Source organism: Triturus cristatus, chromosome 3_2 (assembly GCF_964204655.1).
Source record: "Triturus cristatus chromosome 3_2, aTriCri1.1, whole genome shotgun sequence".
Lineage (NCBI taxonomy): Eukaryota > Metazoa > Chordata > Amphibia > Caudata > Salamandridae > Triturus > Triturus cristatus.
Window position 1 is genome coordinate 999,660,483 of NC_140584.1, and position 20,332 is coordinate 999,680,814.

Consider the following 20,332-nt stretch of genomic DNA (forward strand, 5'->3'; position numbering starts at 1 on the left):
GCGGTCTGTGAAGGAGATTCTTTTGGCGGTCCTGATGAGGTGGTGGTGGTGGTTGCGGATGGCGTCTCTGTGAGCAGTGCGGCTGTCTGGCGTCTTGTCGTTGTGCCATATGTTTTCTAGTTTCCGGCATGTGCGTTTGGAGTTGAGGAGTTCCGGGGTGAAGCAGCGGACTCTTCTGCTGGTGACTGTGTTGGTGGGGTTTTGCAGTGGAGCGATGGTGTTGGCGCAGTTGTTCATCCAGCATTCGAGGGAGAGTGCCCCTTCATCTGGGTTGGTTTGGGTCGTCGGGGGGTTGAGTGCGAGGTTTGTTTGTAGTTGTTCTTCGGTGATTTTGCCCCAGCGGCGGCGGGGGGTCTGTAGGGTGCGGTGGTGTGTGGGCGGTTTACGGAAGGAGAAGTGGATGCAGTGGAGGTCTGTCCAGGAGAGTTCGGAGGCGTGACTGAAGGTGACGTGGGGGCTTGAGGAAAAGATGACATCAAGCGTGTGGTTGTTTCAGTCCGAGGTTGGCGAGGTTGTCGGTCAGGGTGGAGGAGTTGCTGTCGTTGTTGTTCTCTAGGTGATAGTTTAGGTCTCCGAGGAGGATGTAGTCGGTGGAGGTCAGCGCGTGCGTGCTGATGAGGTCGGCGATGGAGTTGCAGAATTGAGGTCGGGGTCCTGGGGGTCTGTAGACGAGGGTGCCTCTTAAGGTGGTATTTGGGTTCGTGTGGATCTGGAAATGCATGTGTTCGGCGGTGCTGAGGGTGTCGTTGGTGTTTGTTGAGATCTTGATGGTGTTTTTGTGGACGATGGCGATTCTGCAGGTGGTCTTGTACCCGTCTGGGATGGCTATGGCGATGTCTGGCAAGGAGGCTTCGTTCATCCAGGTCTCGGCTAGGAAGGCGACGTCCGGTGATGTGGTGTCGAGTAGGTCCCAGAGTTCGACGGCGTGTTTGTTTACGGAGCGGGTGTTAATCAGGATGCATCTAAGTTGGTTGGCTTCCGTTGTGGTGGGTGTCTTTGTGCTTTCGTGGCAGGAGAAGCTGCAGTTCAGGCAGGTGAAGGGGCCGTGGGTGCACCTCGGGGCCGCCTTGCAGCAGGTGTGGGTCCTTCCTTGGTTGAGAGCGATGAGGGTCTTGGCGTCGTAGCGGAGGTGGTTTTCCTGGCAGGTGCGGGGGCAGGGGTTCTGGCGCTGGGCGCGGTCCAGGTGCGGACGGGCGCAGACGGGCTTGCCTTCGGCGCGCCAGCGGCGCGGGTGCTGCCATATATGGGGAGGAGGGGAGGGAGGAGCAGCTGGGAGGCGGGAGGCGAGGGACGGGTGTGGCGAATGGGCGCGGAGGGGGCGGGGCCGCAGGGGAGGCAGCGGCGGGTATGGAAGACCGGCGCGGGGCACGGAGGAGCGAGAGGTGAACAAAGCAGAGGGGCACAGAGCGGGCGGCGATCAGGGTACAGAATACAAAACAGGGGCACAAGCAGAGCGGCGATCAGGATACAGAAATACAGAAATCACAAGCACAGTGGCACAAAGCAGAGCGGCGAGCAGGGGGCACATAGCAGGCGGTGATTAGGATACAGAAAGCAAAACAGGGGCACAGGCAGAGCGGCGATCAGGATACAGAAATCAAAAGCACAGTGGCACAAAGCAGAGCGGCGATCAGGGTACAGAAATCATAAACACAGGGGCACACGCAGAGCGGCGAGTGGGGGGCAGGGGGCACAGACCGAGCGGGAGCAAAACAACGGTGGCAGGGTAAACAGTGAAAAATAAACAGAGAAAACGAAGCAGTTAAACAACAAACCTAAGGGCCACCACTGGCCACCAGGGATGAGGCGCAGGTGGAGGCCTGTGGGTGGAGGAGGGCCTCGATTTCACCGGCGGTGGAAGCAGCAGCAGTCAGTGAGCAACAGCAGTGGGGGTGCAGGCGGAGCTGCAGCGGGGGGGAGGGGGTGAGGAGAGACCTACCAGGAGGTGAGGGGATAAAATTGTTAGCCTCTGCGTGTTATGCAGTAGATTACTAATTATGTGGCAAGTAAATTAAATCATTAATTATGTGGAAAATGCAACAGCTGGCAAATCTCACAGTTCTTCTGGCAGTCGCTTAAGTTTTATTTACAAAGCTAGGGCCCCTTATGTGATCCCAGCTTCCTGGCACACGTACCAGGTGAATGGAGCCAAAACAATCTGACTGAGCAGTTCTGGTGGTCTGCACCAGGGGTCCTGTTGTACCAATACCAACAATGTTACCTAAAAAAAATTGTATTGCATATGTGCAGCCCTTTAACTTATGTTATGTGCTTTTATTCAAGAATGGTGGCGCGTTATTAACGCTGTTCATGCCACGATATATTTTCTTTAAGGCACCATTGTTTTAAGACACGCTATGTGTTATTTTTTCAAGCGGGAGCCAGGCTTCAGGTCCCAGAATGGCGGCCGTGCATTTCTTTGGTTATGCGCGGCTCACCCAAATAAATCAACAATGGCGGCTGCGGATTGCAGCCCCTCATCCCCGTCACGCTCCCAGGCGCGCACTTTAGGTTTCAGCACGGCACTCGCTTTTATATTAACAACACAGGCACCGCCCTTTATATTGCTGCACGGCGTCGGCTCTTACTTTCACATTAACACAGGCACTACCTATGAGTAAAGCAGAGTGTCACACCCGCTTTACCTTCAAGAATAGTGGCCATGCTTTTATTTTCTGTTAGTTGGTTATGTGCAGCTAGGGCACAAGTCCTATAAAAAGAATTGTGGGGACTGACCAAGTTGCAGGCAGTATGCAAGTGACATTATGACGCGTGCCAACACCGCACATGGCGTCACGACACGTGTCAACTCACAGCTTCACAGGAAGTGACCACACTGGAAGACTCTGCATTAGGATGAGTAGTGCTATAAAAAAAACAAAATAGAGCTATTTATATTGTTATTTGTGTAAATACTGGGACAGACCATCCCATCAGACATTCTTACAGTGCGTGCACTTATATACAGGGACTGAAAAAAGTAAAAAGCTTGCATCTCTTAAGCATCTGTGAAGAGATAACAAGCTGTGTGCTTGCGTTTCCTCTCTTGCATTTCAGTGAGTGGTGTAAAAAAGTCCCCTAACTGCCTGCACGTTGCTGCCGAGAGCGAAAAGCAGACAACGTGCTGGAGCTGCTGAACGTTGTCCCGGTGTCTGAAAATGAGACTGGGACGAGTTCAACATATTTCTCTGGGGCACAACTTCTTGGCAGGGGGGACGGCGTCCACCCTGTGAAAATAGGGGGTGGACTCGTGCCCTCTGTGCAGCTCAACAAACGTTTCAAACACACTGGCATGTCGTGTTTCAGCCGGAAAAGAGATTATTTTGCACATGTAATATACAATAGTCTTTGTTCTGTCCCAGCACGAGGCACCAGTGTGCACACACATTGTACATACTGTTTAGAAATTGTATTTTTCTGTGGCTTTTTAGGCTTATTTAAACAAATGAGCACACCAGAAGCCTTCAGAGGATGTACTTCTGCATGAAAACTTGCCAGCATTTCATTCTACTAGTTTCCACATTTCTGCTTGTCGGGATTAAAATGGCAGAGCATTATTCGCACATTTGCAGATGTTAGATGCAACTGGCTTTACCGTCGAGTTGTTTCCCTAATTGTTCCCAATTTGTTCTGTTAACTCTGGTGACCTATTGGGTGGGAGAGAGTGCAACATGTAAAGATGATTAATTTCGTAATCCATAACTAGCACAGAAGCAATGCAAACCAAACCTCATACACCAACAAATGCAACACCTATGACTCCACAATTTGTTTACTAATGCAAGTTCTAAAATCTAACTAACAAGTGTTACAGCATTTAATATATTTAATAATATTCAATTTACCGACCTTGGCTGGCATTAGGACTTGTAGCCTGCAGATTACACCATGTTTCAGCTGCATTGAACTCACATAACCACCCTGCAGCCACTAAATCCTGATCTGGCAGTGTACAGCTAAGCTGCACTACCTCCGAAAGGAGTTGAAGATAATGCGCCAGGCAGACCAAAGAACAATGCTTATGCGTCAAGCAAGCACAGACACCCTTTCATTTGACTGAGCTACCTTGCAATGCTACAAACAAATGGGAAAAGACTTTCTGAATGCTTTAAGGATACAGGCAAGGCCAACCAGGATTCCACACAAGTTGCTGAGGAAGGAAGCGTGCGGAAGGAAGAGTGATATGGCCAGGAACAGCAAAGGAAGCACCTTGGTGGGAATCAGGAACCCCATGAACAAGATCCGTCGCAGTCGGGAGCTGATGGTGAAGGCACTGATCATTGCAAAGCCTACGGTGGTAAACCCTTGCACACGTTCCTTCTTCTCAATGCCAAGGGCTGCCGTGCCAGCATGGAGCGCCAGGTACAGTATTGCAGAGGAGACCGTGAACACCAGGGTGAGGAGGAAGCACTTCACTGTGCCAACGCTCTGCTCAAAGCCACCTCCAAAGTACCAGATGATCAGGTAGCTACAGAACAACGAATTCCAGTCTTCGTGGTAAAATGCATAAGTCACCAACCTGTGAACTGAATCAGAGAAAGAAAACCTTGAGAAATGCTTGTGCAAAAAGTAATCCCACAAACGAGTTAGGCTAGTCAAGACAAAATGTATGGAAATCCTTGTAGTGAACCCCAATTTACTGATGTGTCCCTAGTTTTTTAACTAAAACTGCGATGCTTATGTCAGATACACATATTGGATGGCAAGTTTTCCTCTTGCTTTGGCATACCAACATCTGTAAATCAGCTCTTTTGAAGCTCTAGTAAGCATATTTAATCAGTGATATCAGTATTTTGGCGATATTCCTCTATAAAAACAAGTTCAATTAGAAATAAAATATGTTATTTTTTTAAACCCGCTCAAAACCATTTCCTAAAAAAACGCCACCATCAGATGTCTACTCGTTTTCACCAAATACTAGGGGCCATATGTATCATTACAAATTGCGATCGCAAACGCCGAAATTCGCAAAATTCGGCGTTTGCGATCGCAATTGGGCTCAGTGGCATGTATGAAAGAAAAACTGCCTTGCAAAATAAGGAATCGCAAAATTTGCGATTCCCTATTTTGCGATTGCATTTAAGGAATCGCAAATTGCTATTCCTTAAATGCAATGTAAGAAGCACAGAAAAAGTGCTATTTGGCCGTAAGGAATCGCAAATTACCACCAAATTCAAGTTGGTGGTAATTTGCGATTTCTCTGAAAAATTCACTTTTTGGCATTTTTCAAAGTGCCATGTGGCACACATACATAAGGGCATGTATGTGTGCCACATGTGCACACATGCACATTTCAGGGGTGCAATAGGGTGTCCTTTTGGCACCTCGGCACCCTTGAAATTGAATTCTCAATTTGCGATTCTCTAATTGAGAATCGCAAATTGATAATGTCTTCCCATTCATTCCTATGGGCCTTTAGGCCCATAGGAATAAACGGGGAAGTATTCCTTAATGCAATTCGCAATTAAGGAATACGTAGGATTCGCAAAATTATTTGCAAATCTTACATACATAGCGTTTCGCGATTCTCAAATCGCAATTCGCAAAATCAGAGTTTGAGACATATGGCCCTCTGTCCCACCCAGTGACCGAAAGTTCCAATCACCTTATAATATTAAAAGAGCCAGCATCCTTTGCCACGTAATTCAAAGAAGTAATAGGCACCCACCAAAGAAGGCTACATCTATTAAACGAAAATGACAAACTAAGAATGTTATCTTCAGGTAATAGCATTCATACTTCTCTAAGAGTCTCTACACGATATTCTGTTTGTTGATTTACTGTCATTTTACAAATCGGGGCGCCAGATGCGGCTTTGAGTTGCTTATTGCTCCCCAGAGGTTTAACTGATAAAATGACATGTATGTAGGTCTCCTCCTTCTGTTCAGGAATGCCACTTTTACATTTACAGGGGCAGTTTGTTATTTTTGTGCGTTTAGGTTAGAACTTTCAGCCTACGCAGCTGATTATCTATACTACAAAAGTGCAAAAGCAAATATTTTGTTTAGCATCGATTTACAGAAAACAGGATATGCGCTCATTCCTACACTGATGTACACTGCAGAACGACGTACAGAAATGGAAGCGCTCTGTTATAAAGGCAGGATACATACTGTGCATATACAATATATTCGTTTCCATGAGCTGCACTTAAAAAGAAAGGAAGCAAACAGTTCATATCCCGCTACACCCAATTTGCAGGTCCTCTCCCTATTGTGTATGCCCAGCTATTCTGGCAGGTGAGAGCCAATTGGCTGGGGCTGGAGTGTACGCAAGGAGGCAGGTTTTGGAGACTTTTAAAGCCTTTACATGATATGTAAGGCACAGTATAGTGATTCCCACTGTATGTGCTTTTCAGATGGAGGGATCTTGTTTAAATAATATCTCGTTTTTGGACACGATGTTACAACTGTCTAGTGTCGACAGGAAAAAAGATAATGTTGGTTCTACAAAACAGTTAGACGTAAGGAATTTGATTCGGGACTGTGGGGAAAAGGAAAAAACGAAGGAGTGCGCTGTACTGTAACGAATACCAAAGTGTCTAACTTTTTCAACGTGGATACAGGCCTTCTCCAGTTAGGGCCAAAAGAAAACAAGCATTGGCATAGCCAACAGGTCTCCCCTTCGGGACCTTATAAGTATTTAATTATGCAGCACAATATCCTTAGTGCAACATCAACTGTTGCATGGCTAAACGCTTATAATGTCCCAAAGGCGAGACCTATTGGCTATGCCAATGCTTGTCTATATATAGTTACGCTCACCTCGGGCGTGCTCCAGCAGGTGCATTCACCCACCGAGCCGTTGAATTTGTTCTGTTGATATGAAAGAAGTGGTTGGCCAGCTTTTGCACATCTCCACATAAAACGCATCGCTCCCTGCACCCAGCAACTGCCCTGTTACTTACATTTATTTAGTATCCCAAAGCCCCCCAAAGGTGCAGTGCCACCGCATGTAGGCGGTTACATAAACTACATATATCAACGAATAAACATGTGAATCTCTATAGTGACTGCGTTAACGCATTGGGCCAAGTAGTTGCTTTATTGGTCCAACTCAAACTGTCTGGAAAGTTGATGCCGCATACAATCTCGTCAGGTTTACTCAGTTTCAAAAGGCTGCTTCACGGCGCTGTACGTAAAGGCACTAGGCATGCATCAAAACACGCGTGCATGTTTTTCTGTACCTTCAGCTATTGACCCAAAGGGGATATAAAACCGTACTGGAACAAAAGGTACCCACCAGCTGTGTACAGCAAAACACATTTTTTACCCAAAATGTGCCTTTGACAGCGCATCGTGACTTTGCTCTTGAATGTACGTGCCTGCAATGTTTCAAGGCGCGCCCAAGCTGATGTATGAGAAGTATTGGCACTGGATACAGAATGACATACATTTTAAAAACTTTGCAACAATCACAGTAAAGCACTGTGATGTACTGGAGTGAGACAAGTGCACTGCACTTCTATTGAGTGTCTAGTGACAGCCACGTGCCCAGAATTCTATCTGTAAAGTAAAAACACCCTTCGCCATGAGCCTGCGCGCGGGTGCATCGCAGTATAGCGCTTACCGTCAGCATGATAATCATCACTGGGGCCCGGGGGTTGAGAGGGGTCCACTTCACTCCAACTGATGGAGGCGGGCCCATTTCACGTCCGTGCACCCTTCCACTGGGTGGGGAGGGACTGGGAGACGTGCAGGCAGCACCAGCAGGCCTGGCTGAAGGGTGAGCCCGGGTCAGAAATGAATCTATACTGCGAAAGTGAAGGGCCGACTGGGAGAATCAAGGAAAGCAGCAACTTGTTGGGTGAAAGGGACAGACTGTTCAAAGAGAGAGCACGGCCTAACGAGGGAAGAAGGTGCTGGCGACGGAAACAAGAGGGTGTCAATAACCCAAGAAGCTCCGCCCACTGTCCAACGTACCCACAGAGGTTCACCCATAACGCTCTAGTAGCGCAGTTGAACGGTGCTTATGTTGGAGTGTTGTTTGGCTACTTAGGACAGAGAAGGGATGCGACAGGCTAACCTGCAGCGTTTATGTATAGGAGGAGATAGTGTTCGCCTCCAAAATATCAATTAATCATGCAGCCAGCGAACAAGGCGACATCGCCCACTACAAACAGCCGCACGGAGCGGCGTTGAATGAGCGCCATTAGCATATGAAAAGAGGAGCAAAACTCTGCAGTTCAACAGCTAACGAGCAATTTGATGGGGTTGGGATGGGGGAAATTACTTGATTAGCGTCTGTTGGAAGAGAGCACAATTAGAGCACCTCTTGTCATGAATCCGCGAGACAGGGGTAACGAAACACATAAAAAAACAAGCACGGAAGTGGTGCGCGCGAGCGCTTGTGCCCGCTGCTGCAGGCGAAAACACCAGAGAGACCAGTGCTGACCGCCATCTGTTTCCAATTAACGCGACAGCGAGCACGATAATTGGAAACGGATGGCGCTGCTGCTCGCTCCCGAGCACCCTAGGACAGGGGACAGAGAAAGAGGGACATGCACCCGCCTTGGACCAATTACGTGCTGTCTTTTTTTGAAAGACGCATGCAAAGGCCAATTGCGGGTGATAAAAAAAAAATAGCACACGCACGAGTGTGTGTTTAGAGTTTAAAATCCCTTACTAAAAGCCTCTCAGAGCAGCGCATGCGTGCTGGCTCATTCGAGACCTAAAAAAAAAGAGGCTGGTTTCAACTTTGCAACTAAGCACTATGAACAAATTATTTAGTTGAGGCACAGCAACATTTCCCTCTTCCTTGGTGGACAAATGTATGCACTGTGAAGATGTTCCATGTCCCATATCCGTCCTCCAGCTGAACTCAAGTGCAGTGAGCATAGATATGCAAGCAGGTGAATTGGTGTGAAGATCTAAGATAGTGAGGTCACAAGGAGGATCTATGCAGAAATCCACAGAATACTCACAACATGCATGACCAGACAGTACCTACACCGATATGCTGGCAATGGCTGATGGCAAAAAGTTTCAATCCAGCCAAAATTCAACCCAGACACACATTCCATCACAAAGGTTTTAGAGAACTAACTGACTGTTGACCAGATCACAAGGGATGAACAGGTTGACAAAGGCTAGGGTTGACCCTCATTCAAAGTACCAATGAAATCTATGAAGATCTTGAGAATGTTAGTGAGCTATGGTACACAAAAGACTTGATGGTAATCTACTGGGTTTTTAGATTGGGTGACCAGGCATCCCCGCGTTCCCTGGATAGTCCCAGTCTTCCAAGGACAGTCCTGCTGTCCCCACGCTTTCCTTAATTTTAAACTTATGGCCCGGCTTTTGGGACAAAGGTCAAGTCATCCAAACTGTTGTGCTTCTTTCACACAGCGCAGCAGGTCGGCTGCAGCAGATGGGGAGACAGTGTGGAGATGGAGGGGGGGTTCGTTCAGACTAGAGTTTGTTGCATATCTAATGGTGTATATGTGGGTTTATGTACATTTACAAGGCTACGCACAATCGGGACAGGCAAGACATAAAAGTAAGGCTAAAGGCTTCACTTTTATGCCTGACCTTTCCTAGTTTTCCCTTCTCAAAATCTGGTCACCCTATCTTAAGAGTCAGCAGTTGTATTTCCATGAGTCCGATTATAAAAGATAACTTGGAGGCTGGGCTGCATGGGTCAGGCACTAAGAACGTTGCTGAAGGAAACATCACGATTCATTTCTTGCTCCATAACCCTGTGAAGGAGTCTGTCAGCAGGAATGGGGATTTCATTCATTGTAATAATTGAGCTATCTTGTTAGTTTGAAAGGGAAGATAGCAGAGAGTGGGGGTTGTGGCATGGGTGGCAACTGAGATGTTTCGATGCTATAGTCTCATACATATACTGCTGTTACCTCTAGTCTACATGAACTGTGTGTGAAGAAAGACTACTTGATCCCATCCGTACAGTACTATATGTTTTTTGAAGAACTGCTTGTGGTGCTGCTGACCATGGCATACATAGTGTTTCAGAAAGAGAAAGAGAGAAAGAGAGAAAGAGAGAAAGAGAGAAAGAGAGAAAGAGAGAAAGAGAGAAAGAGAGAAAGAGAGAAAGAGAGAAAGAGAGAAAGAGAGAAAGAGAGAAAGAGAGAAAGAGAGAAAGAGAGAGAGAAAAAGAGAGAAAGAGAGAGAGAGAAAGAGAAAGAGAAAGAGAGAAAGAGAAAGAGAAAGAGAGAAAGAGAAAGAGAAAGAGAAAGAGAAAGAAAAAGAGAAAGAGAAAGAGAGAAAGAGAGAAAGAGAGAAAGAGAGAAAGAGAGAAAGAGAAAGAAAGAGAAAGAGAGAGAAAGAGAGAAAGAGAGAAAGAGAGAAAGAGAGAAAGAGAGAAAGAGAGAGAGAAAGAGAGAAAGAGAGAAAGAGAGAAAGAGAGAGAGAAAGAGAGAAAGAGAGAGAGAAAGAGAGAGAAAGAGAGAGAGAGAGAGAGAAAGAGAGAGAGAGAAAGAGAGAAAGAGAGAGAGAGAAAGAGAGAAAGAGAGAAAGAGAGAAAGAGAGAAAGAGAGAAAGAGAGAAAGAGAAAGAGAAAGAGAAAGAGAGGGAGAGGGAGAGGGAGAGGGAGAGGGAGAGGGAGAGAGAGAGAGAGAGAGAGAGAATGAGAATAGGGCTGCTTGTTCTGGAAATAAAAAATAGAAAAACCAAAGCATGTTGTACATATACAGCTGTTACCTATGATTGATTCAGTAGTCGCTTGTTTTAGCTGTCACACATACAAAGGCTGTTCAAGATAACCATCATTAGAAGCCCTCATGTCAAGCTGTATGCATTCAAAGCTTCAGGCGACATACTAACACCCTAATAAATTATATAGCATTTACACCTGTTGACAGCAGGTCTATGAAACTAGAGCTTTTGGATTCTCCTCTATGCATATGATGGAGCAGGTAAAACAAAATTTTGTATACCTCCTCTAATTTGCATGAAATTAAATACGTAATCATTCTAAAATTAATTTACATAACATGTTTGAAGTGGTACTAATCAATATTTGCACCTGATAAACAAATACACGTGGTACTAAATTGCTAATTGCATGGCAAAGTTAAATAATTAACAATGGTACGCAAACTAACCTTAGATTGTGTTAAAATAGTGAAATTGCATGATTTATATTGCTCTGTGATTGTATTGTGGCTTAAAGTTATCGTATAGTAAGTATTATAGCTTTAAATGTTGCTGCGGCTAGGAATATACTAATATGTATTGGGATTAGTGTGGGTTTGAACATTAGAAACTTAATTTCTATATTTTAATTGCTGTTATGTCTATTTTCGCTTAGTTAACATTTGGGCCTACTAGGCCGCAGTACTCAAGATGGCGCTCTCTGAAGCAGATGCCATCATGTGCGTGCGATGATTCCTGCGCATGCCCAGATAGCTCTGGAGATCACGAGGTGGAATGAACTCCTGACATCGTGTTCCTTGCCAAGGTCGATGTGTTGAGGACTTGACCGCAAGCCAGAAGATGAGCGTATGGGAACCAAGGAAGTGACAAAGAATGAACCTGTCAATAGGACGCTCTTGCCTTGAAAAGATACATTTGCCGGTCCTCGCCTGGTAATCAGAAGACACTATGTGTTAGACCTGGCATCTTTTGGCGTGGTTACCCCTGACTTTTTGCCTCTACTGCGTGTATTTTTGATGCTATGCTGGATGTCGTTTTTACTGGTATAGATGCTTTGGGCACTTTGCCACTGCTGATCAGTGTCAAGGTGCAAGTGCTCCCTAGGGAAATTGTGATGTAATTGGCTATACATGTTTGGCATATTTGTCCTACGTGCAAGGCCCTAGTAAAGTGCACTGAGAGTGCCAGGGCTGGTAGTACAAATGCTACTAGTGGGCACCAGCACTGATTGTGCCACTCACAGGAGTAGCGCTAAAATGATGTCTTAGGCCTGCTTGCAGTGCCTATGTGCAGTCCAGGACTGCCTTGTCGACCTGGCCAGTGCAACCACTGACCAGGCCTTATCCTTCCCTTTCTGTACATGTCAGCAGAGGCGTAGCTAGAGCTTGTGGCGCCCGGGGCTATCCCTCAGATTGCCGCCCCTGGCATACGTAGCCCTGTGATTGTGTGAGGTTAAGTCTCGGACTCGAATTTTGAATCTCACCCTACTGTCAAATTTTGGCCATAAATGCTTCTCACATGTATCATTGGAATGCTAGTTTTACCTTGGTCTAATAACTAGTGCAAGTAAGTGTTAACTATCTGAACTTGCAGTTGTAGAGGCTGCGCACAGCACCCCGGGGCCACTCGCTTAAATATACTGGTGTGATTTTTTTAAAATACTTTCAAACATATTTATCATCCTGCCTGACTGTGACTGCTATGGGTCTCTCACAGGCTTTCCTGAGGCTTGCCCAGCAATCATGGTATCATGCACATGCTCACTGTGGTGGCCGGAGTCCGTGAGTCAGCTGACTAATGAATTTATGGTATAGGCCTGAGGCAATTGAGATTTGAGTTAGGGCCTCTCACGCCCTGATATAGTCTGGGCCCAGGTCCCATGTGGGACAGAGACAGCAGCATGGAGTTTAGTGATTCTTCTCTCCTGGTTTATTATTTGAGCTCTCTCCAAACAGCCACATGTTCACAGACAAGTACTCTCATCAGTGTGCGTTGTGACTGTCACTCGAGACAGACTACTTTTGCACTTACCTGTGTGAATCTGGATCTGAAGGTGGGGTGTTGGATTTAGGGGTCTTTCGACACCTGCTGTGCTGCAGGCTTTAAACAGCAATGCAGGGTGGACTGAATACCCAACTGAAGACCAAGCTGCTAATGAGCCATGGGAGCCAAAAACAAATTTCAATCTTTGCTTGAAGTGGCGTCTGGTGTATTTATACTTGGTGTGTAACTTGTCACTCGCTTTGCGACACTAGAAATATTTATGCCAGGACATCAAGGCAGGCTCTGGTGATGCTCATGCCACTACAACTCTGAATGCCTCATATGCACCCAGCAATACCCCTTCTACATTAGTGGGGTCCAGTAAAGATCTGTGTTCTCTACTAAACTGTTGTCTTGTATTGTCAGTGGCTCTTATTGCACAGCTTCGCTCCAGTGGTTCTACAGCCTAACCGCAGGGCCTTGCTCTTTTCGGTGTTAATTTTTAGCAAAGCCATGTGACCTGCTTTCTAGAGGTCCATAGCTGTCATTTTAATTATAGTCAGCTGCAGCAGGCATTTGCAGCAGTTTTAGATCTTCTAAGAGTTTTTCGTTGCTCAAATGGGTCAAATTTCTGATATTTATGTTTCCTCATCTTCATTGCTTGATTTTTGCTCGGAAGAAAGTGTCAAATGTCACTCATAAACACACTGAAATTATGAACATGTCACACATAGCAATCTGAAACCTTGGCAGCTAGGGATGGCACGTGTCATTATGTCATTTGCTAACTGCCTAACTTGGTTAGTCCCCCCCACTTCTTTTTATAGGACTTGTGCCCACTGCCCTGCCACTCACCAAAGATCCTTTCCTCCCCTTGTGACAAATGTTTAGCTCTTACCTTCCTCAGGCTCCAGTACGCCACAGTGGTGGCAGGGTCTCTACCGAAGGGGTTGGTTCTGCTGCAGTCTATCGCCCAGCACTGCCACTGCCCCAGACTCAACTCATAACTGCCAAGATTTCAGATTGCTATGTGTGTCATTTTCATAATTTTAGTGTAATTATGAGTGACATTTCAATGACTAAGAGTGACACTTTCTCCCGAGCAAAATCAAGCAAAGAAGACAAGGGAAACATATAAATATCAGAAATTACTCCCATTTGAGCAAAGAGAAACTCTAACAGCTGCAAAGCACCAGAAAGGAAGGGAACTTAGATGCGCCAGCAGCAGTGGAGAGAAGCAGCGCCATATCTTACGAACATGGTACTAAGGGGCAAATTTACATGCCGAAATGTGGCATTAAACAAACATTGCTAATGCCTCGCTGCGCCATTTTAAAAATGCAGGGATGCACCGTATTCACAAGAATGCGGTGCACCCCTGTGTTTCCCCTGGCGCTGGTGCTAAATCTAGCTGCCTAGCGCCAACGCAGGCAACCTTGAACCATAGTGCAAGGGTGTCTACCTTGGTGGGAATGTCTGTTTATGTGCAGGAAGGTGTCCCTTCCTGCACATAAACAAATCGTGATTTGTAACTTCATTATGCAGCACACATAGAAGTTGCAAATTGTCATTTTCTTTAAATGATTCATGGTGTTTTGCTGTTTCTATTTGTGCTGCACAATGCAGTGTGAAATGGGGTCTAATTTACTAGGTGGCTTTAAGCCAAGTTCAGTGGTTTAATGCTGCCTCGTAAATAAGACGAAGGGTTTATCGCCACCGGAATGTCAGAAAAAGTGACGTTCCTGGGCGATAAGGGCTTGTAAATATGCCCCTATGTTCCGCTCTCCCTTTGATGCAGCGTTCGATACTCCAAAAATGTGTCGTTTTTCCCCTCTGTGCATGTTTCTGTCCCGGAAAACGTTTAATCTTGCAACTGTGTACTTGCCCAGATACCTCCCTGCAGCCAAAGCCATGACTGCCTTATTGCTATGCCGTTCTCAGTGCTACATCGACTCACAGGCGCGTTCTGCACCCCCACCACCTACCACCGTCCCCTTCCGTCCCCTCAGCTTGCCTTCCCAGATCTCTCCACCAGTCGTTATTTCTCGTAGTGCACTCGGAGCGGCAGGCACTAAAATTGTTCAATGAAATCGACAATGCTAATTTAACATTCACAGCGGCACCCCAAAGTACAGCAAGCCTGCACCTCAGGGGTCCCCTTTTAAAACAAGGTGCAGGTTGAAATTCGCCTCAAATTTGTTTTTCACTAACACTGTTTATCAATGCAGCTCTGCAGTGTTGCACTGGGAGGAAAATAGACCCAGGCCTGAAAATAAAAATAAAAAGTTGCCCCAATAGTGAATCAGAAAGCTAAAAAAGTCTCATGTATGCAAATTGGGACACTTTTAAAGTTGTAAAAACACGCTGTGTGTTTTGCAAGATATAGTAGACTGCAACTATTTGTGTTTTCTGAAGACCATGTTTATGGTACTGTCAGGGAAATCAACAGTAAAAACCGACCCACAAGACAATAAAACAGGACACAAACAAAAAGCCAGCCCACACACTGACCAATCAGACCAGACCATTGGGCACTGCCAGATTGCCCTAAAGGCAGGGACACTGGAATTATGCTATTGTGCGGCCGCAGAAACTTTTCCATAATTTTAGATTTGCCATGTTTGCCACACAGTCCATCATCTTCCGCATAATCTGCAGATTTTAACAGAATCTGTTTCTTGCTTAAATGATTCAAAAGCTACTAAAAATGTTGCAGCGTAGTGAAAGGCACTTTACAAAGCAGGACTGGCCGCCTTCCTATTGCTTATTGCTATATTTCTGTACTAAACTGGTACTAATGTGATGCAGCCAATGCCTAGACAGTGTTACCAATTTAAAAAACTAATGAAGTAATACTGTTACAAAATGTGCCGCATAAAGCTTCATAATTGGTCTTGCCGCAGAATTTACTCAACCTTGCTGCATAATTCGTCCCTCTCCTGCCACACAATTTCAGTGGCCCTGCCTATAGGCCAGTCCGATCCTGCAGCTATAAAATATTGACTCAAGTTCTGCTTCGGGTAAAATTGTGTGACCACCCAGCGTACCCTTAATCAATATGCTGGTGGTAAATTACAAAACTGGAGCTGTAGCCAACTGCGCACATTATACCTGATTGAGTACACTAAACTAAAAACCAGTTGAACAGCACTTTGGCTTAATGCTTGAAACTGGAATACAGAAGAATAGGCCCTCGCGGACTCAGAGTAGCTGTATGGTACTGACTACTGAGAAGTGTCGGTAATCTCTAATTACTACTGCACCTCTGCCGAGAAGTGCAGGTACTCACTTGCTCATTTAAAGCACTGCTTGTGCAGGTACCCCGACTTTCCCCTAGTGTGGGTGTCTGCCTCGCTGACTGTCCCGCCTGTAGGCGTCTGCCCCTCACCCAGGACCGAACCATCCTAGACACCCCCCCCCCCCCCCCCCCACACACACACACCCCTCTCCGCCCTCTGTGCAAGTTTCCCTCTTGAGGCAGGATAATTTCCCTCCACCTTCCCAGAGCACTAATCCAGATTTTTTACCCCACTCTCAACAGGCTGGTGGCACTTACTTAGGCAGAGTCCGGAGGTCGGAGTGTGGCGGTGGCGCTCCAAGAATTGCCTCTCTCAAGGCAGTGGCTGCAGGCTTAATTAGGCCGCTGCTGTGCGCTGTCACTGTGACAATTCAGGTGCTCCAGGCTGCAAAGGTGCAAGCAAGGCTGGCTGCAGGCAGGTTCAGGCCACGAAAAACAGCGGGCCGGCAATTTGAGTTTGCCGCCCGCCTCCGGTGATAATAGTCGTGCTGAGGGCCGCGCTCACGAGAGGCGAGTGCGTGCGCGTGACGCATCACTACTGCCGTGCTGCGCTACGTTTCAGCGCGAGGGCTGGCCAACCGGGTTACGTAGGTCCTAAGTGTTCTAAGTGTGCTTGCTGTTCACACGCCTAAGTGTGCTTGCTGTTCACACGCGCGGCACTGGCTGCCCATGGCGGCGGCTTTTCTAATTTATTTGAATACACGGACACTACTGTAGTAACTGACAGTAGTGTCAGCGAGTGTCCAAATAAATTAGAAAGGCCTCCGCCATGGGCCACGAGAGCCGCACGGCCGCCGCCCCCACATAGTGCCGCCTGGGGCGGACCGCCCCCACCGCCCCCCCCTAGCTACGCCAGTGCATGTCAGGCATCCCTATGGTGGCCCTAGGTACCCCCCTGGGCTGGGTGCAGTATATCTAAAAGGTAGGGCATGTACTGAGGTGTGTAACATGCCCTGGAACTCTGCTGAGGGGGTTCTGACCTGCCTTGGAGTGCTTGCCTAGTCTGGGGGCCTCAGGAGGTCGTTTTGCTGTGTTTGGGAGCTGGAAAGCAGAAGCGTGAACAAGAGTAACTGGTACCCATCGCATCATCCATTTGAGGGACGCATCATCTGGTTGTGAGTCGCAAGAGCGAGAGTGCGAGGAGAATTTAATCGCGGCGTCATCGCAGCACCCGTTGTCCCCGCATCACCGAGTGTGTCGAGCATCGTCCCGGTGCGTGAAGATTCCTGACGCTGCGAGCGTCGTCGCAGAACCAGTTTGCGGGCCGCACCACTGCCGGTGCGTGAAAGTATCCAGTCGCTGCGTGTGTCGACGCAGAGTCCCGTCCCGTGACGCATCGAGGGTTGCGGCGCCAGAAGTCAGCGCTGCGCCGCGCATCGCGCCGCATCGGAGATCGTCGCATCGTACCTGTGCGTGAAGATTCCCCCTAAGAAACCTACGCAACGAAAGCCAAAGTCATCACATCCTCCCCCTACAGATCGGAGCCGGCGCATCCACCTCTGCTGCGTGAAGCAGGGCTGCTGCAAAGCCTCCCCAAGGTCTCAGGAGTATCGCATCGCCTTTGCCATCTTCGTTGTTATAGCTTTTGGGAACCTTAACGCAACTACAGGTACTGTTGGGCACGAGAGTGTCGCATTTTGTGCATTAAGAGTTGCATTGTGCAGGACACTGATTTTTACATCCTGGAGTACTTTCTACAAACTCTTGAACTATCTTTAAAGTAACCTTTTTAATTGTATGTTGGTTTTTCTGTAGTATTTGGTCTTGTGAAGTTTTTAGTAAAGATACCTTATTTTTCTAAAACTGGTGTGGAGTAAATCAGTGGTGTTTTCACTGTGTTACTGTGAGTGTTGGTACAAATACTTTACACATTGCCTTTGATAGCCTAGACTGCTCAGGCCAAACTACCTAGAGGGTGAGCAGGGGTTATATCAACAGTGTATCCCCCTTTCCCTGACTAGAAGCAAGGGTCCCTACTTGGACAGCGGTACATACCCTGCCAACTAGAGACCCCCAGATCTAACACTATGCAAAACCAGTTTGCACTGGGAAGAGTGCAATGAACTATTGATAACCCCGAACTGTCCAATCAGAACATTTGGTCTGCCCCAAAGTTGCCATATTTTGTATGAAGTAAGGCACAAAAAGGGTATAAGAACCCCTTTATTTGTCATTACATGTGTGGTATTGAGGGTTGGTTCAGGAGGAGTTCGAGAGTTGGAGTTGCGGTCGTGATAGTCTTTGGGTTATTTCTTAAAAGGGAGTTCTTGATGGGTGGTTGTTCCATTTAAATTTCTGACTTTCTAAATTTCATTAAATTCTATGCGGCCAGTCTGGGCGTGGAGTTAATCTATGCTGCGGATTGATATGTGGACTTTGCAGAATTGTTGCATTGTATCCTGTATTTTGCCTGCCGGTTTGATCCCTTGGTGTGCGTCTAGGGGAGCTTTATCTGAGAATGCGGATAACTCTCTGTTCGATCTGAAGCTATCGTCGTCGGTTTATTGGTAAATGATTTATTAAATTTTTCTTAAATTTATGTTAAATGAGAGTTCTAAATGTTTGATACTCATTAATAAATCTGAATTTCTAATTATGAACTGTAGTAAATAAATGCAAGTTTAAAAGAAACGATTGACCATTTAGATAAACGACATTGAAATAACAAGAAACAAGTTTTTGTGGTTCTTTAATTTAATCACTGAAAAGATTAAAATGATTTCTACACTGTGTGTGTTAACTGGTTCTAAATTACCATCAACCAGTCCAACTAGTTGGTCCATCGACCAAACAGTGGAGTGCCTTGATGATAAAGTCAGGATTCTGAAAAGTGTATATAGAATGTATATATAAAGTAGGTAAGAAAATTTATCCGGACAGATAATAAGGTGCCCACATGTCCTGCAGCCTCTTCTGTGTACAGATTCGAGCGAGTTTTGTGCGGATGTGAAGTGTGTTGGTGTTATGGGCCCCACCAATGAATGTATGGATGAACCTTTGTGAATAAGAATCTGTGACATAATGAGAATATGTAAATTTTGTTCCTTGTGCTGGATCACATACAATTTGTCATTTTAGTACTAGTGGCAGAAAATAAATTAAAATAACTAAATTCACACTTCTCCATAGGAAAGTGAAAGGTTCTGAGGCAGATTGTCCTGGAAACCACAACCATGGGCAGGAGGAGCAATTTCACCTCCCAGCTTTATTAGTATTACACGCCAGGTCATCTATGCCAGCGGCAGGAGTGGTTTGGCTGCTGGTAGGTCAGTGCTGAGTATTACTGGCAGTGACCTGTTTCATGGAACCAAGGTTGACACACAGTGGTTTCCCCTGAGCTGAGCCACATAGTGGGGAGTGAAAGACTGATCTAGACAACCCAAGGGTCAGACTTGTATTGATAATGCAGATAGATGACTAAGATTAGCAGATCACTAGCATGGTGGCACGCACCTGCGGCAGTTTGTATAACAAGCATTTGTCATGCAATAGGTATTTTATTTATAAAAGGCACTGTCATTTAACAATGGCAATAGCTCAAACTCTTGCAAATACAAGACCTATTGCATGGCAAATACTTTTTGTGCTTCGGGCTGCTGTCTGCCTCTCTCCTCCGCTGCTCTTCAGGTTTCAGTACATAGTGTGAGGGGGAGGGATAGGGGCTGAGCCCGAGTCTTCTTCAAGCGCAGCTGCTTGGTTTTGGCTTTGGTTGCTCTGAAAGCATTGCGCTTAGAAGGCAAAGCAATTAATTAACTAAATACAAGCGCAGGATCAGTGGACTAACCGATGCAAAAGTCGGGAAAGTGCAAGCATGCATGGCGCACTGTATGTAAGGGAAGCACATCCTGCCTACAGTAGGGCAAAACCCATAAAAGAAAATAGTGTGCACAGACTAAATAAAACGTGCCGTGTAACATCACAAGTAAAAGGGTCAGTCGCCATGGGAGGTTTCTAATAAAGACAAGGAAGTACTAAGGAGGGACTAACAAGGCGATGAAGGAATCAGAAGCCATCATTTAAGAAGTACAACGACACAAGCCAATAAAAAATATGGGCGGAGAATGGGTGGAATTTGGCATCCCTAATTCAATACTACATGCCTCAGAGAGAAGCACAGAGAGAAGCACATGCGCGCTGCCCAGGTTCAACCTAAAAGGTACAATGGGAAGGACATGCAGCTCAGCTGCTGGCTTGCAAAGTATCTGGACAAACTTGACCCAGAAGACTTCAAGACCTCAGGGGTCCTGTTCATTTTAGACCACGTAGCTACAGAACGGTTACCCTGCGACCCAGATGCAAGAGCCAACACCAGTCGCTAGGAATAGAACGAGGGTCTGTAGCCGGGTTTTACAGAAAGGACGTGTAGCCATTAAGGCTTAGCACTTAAAGTGCTGGTAATGTGAAATCTGTCTCGCAATCTTAGACATTACGTTGG

At 46.4% G+C, this 20,332-nt stretch overlaps 1 protein-coding gene across 2 annotated transcripts in view; it reads right to left on the minus strand.

Moving 5' to 3' along the window:
- RHBDD2 (rhomboid domain containing 2) overlaps positions 1-20,332 on the minus strand; it is an 85,825-nt gene that overhangs the window by 35,562 nt on the left and 29,931 nt on the right. For both annotated transcript variants that reach the window (XM_085649619.1, XM_085649620.1), the window contains one exon: positions 4,119-4,526. In XM_085649619.1, the coding sequence (XP_085505745.1) occupies positions 4,119-4,526 (408 nt within the window). The remainder of the gene's footprint in view (positions 1-4,118; positions 4,527-20,332) is intronic.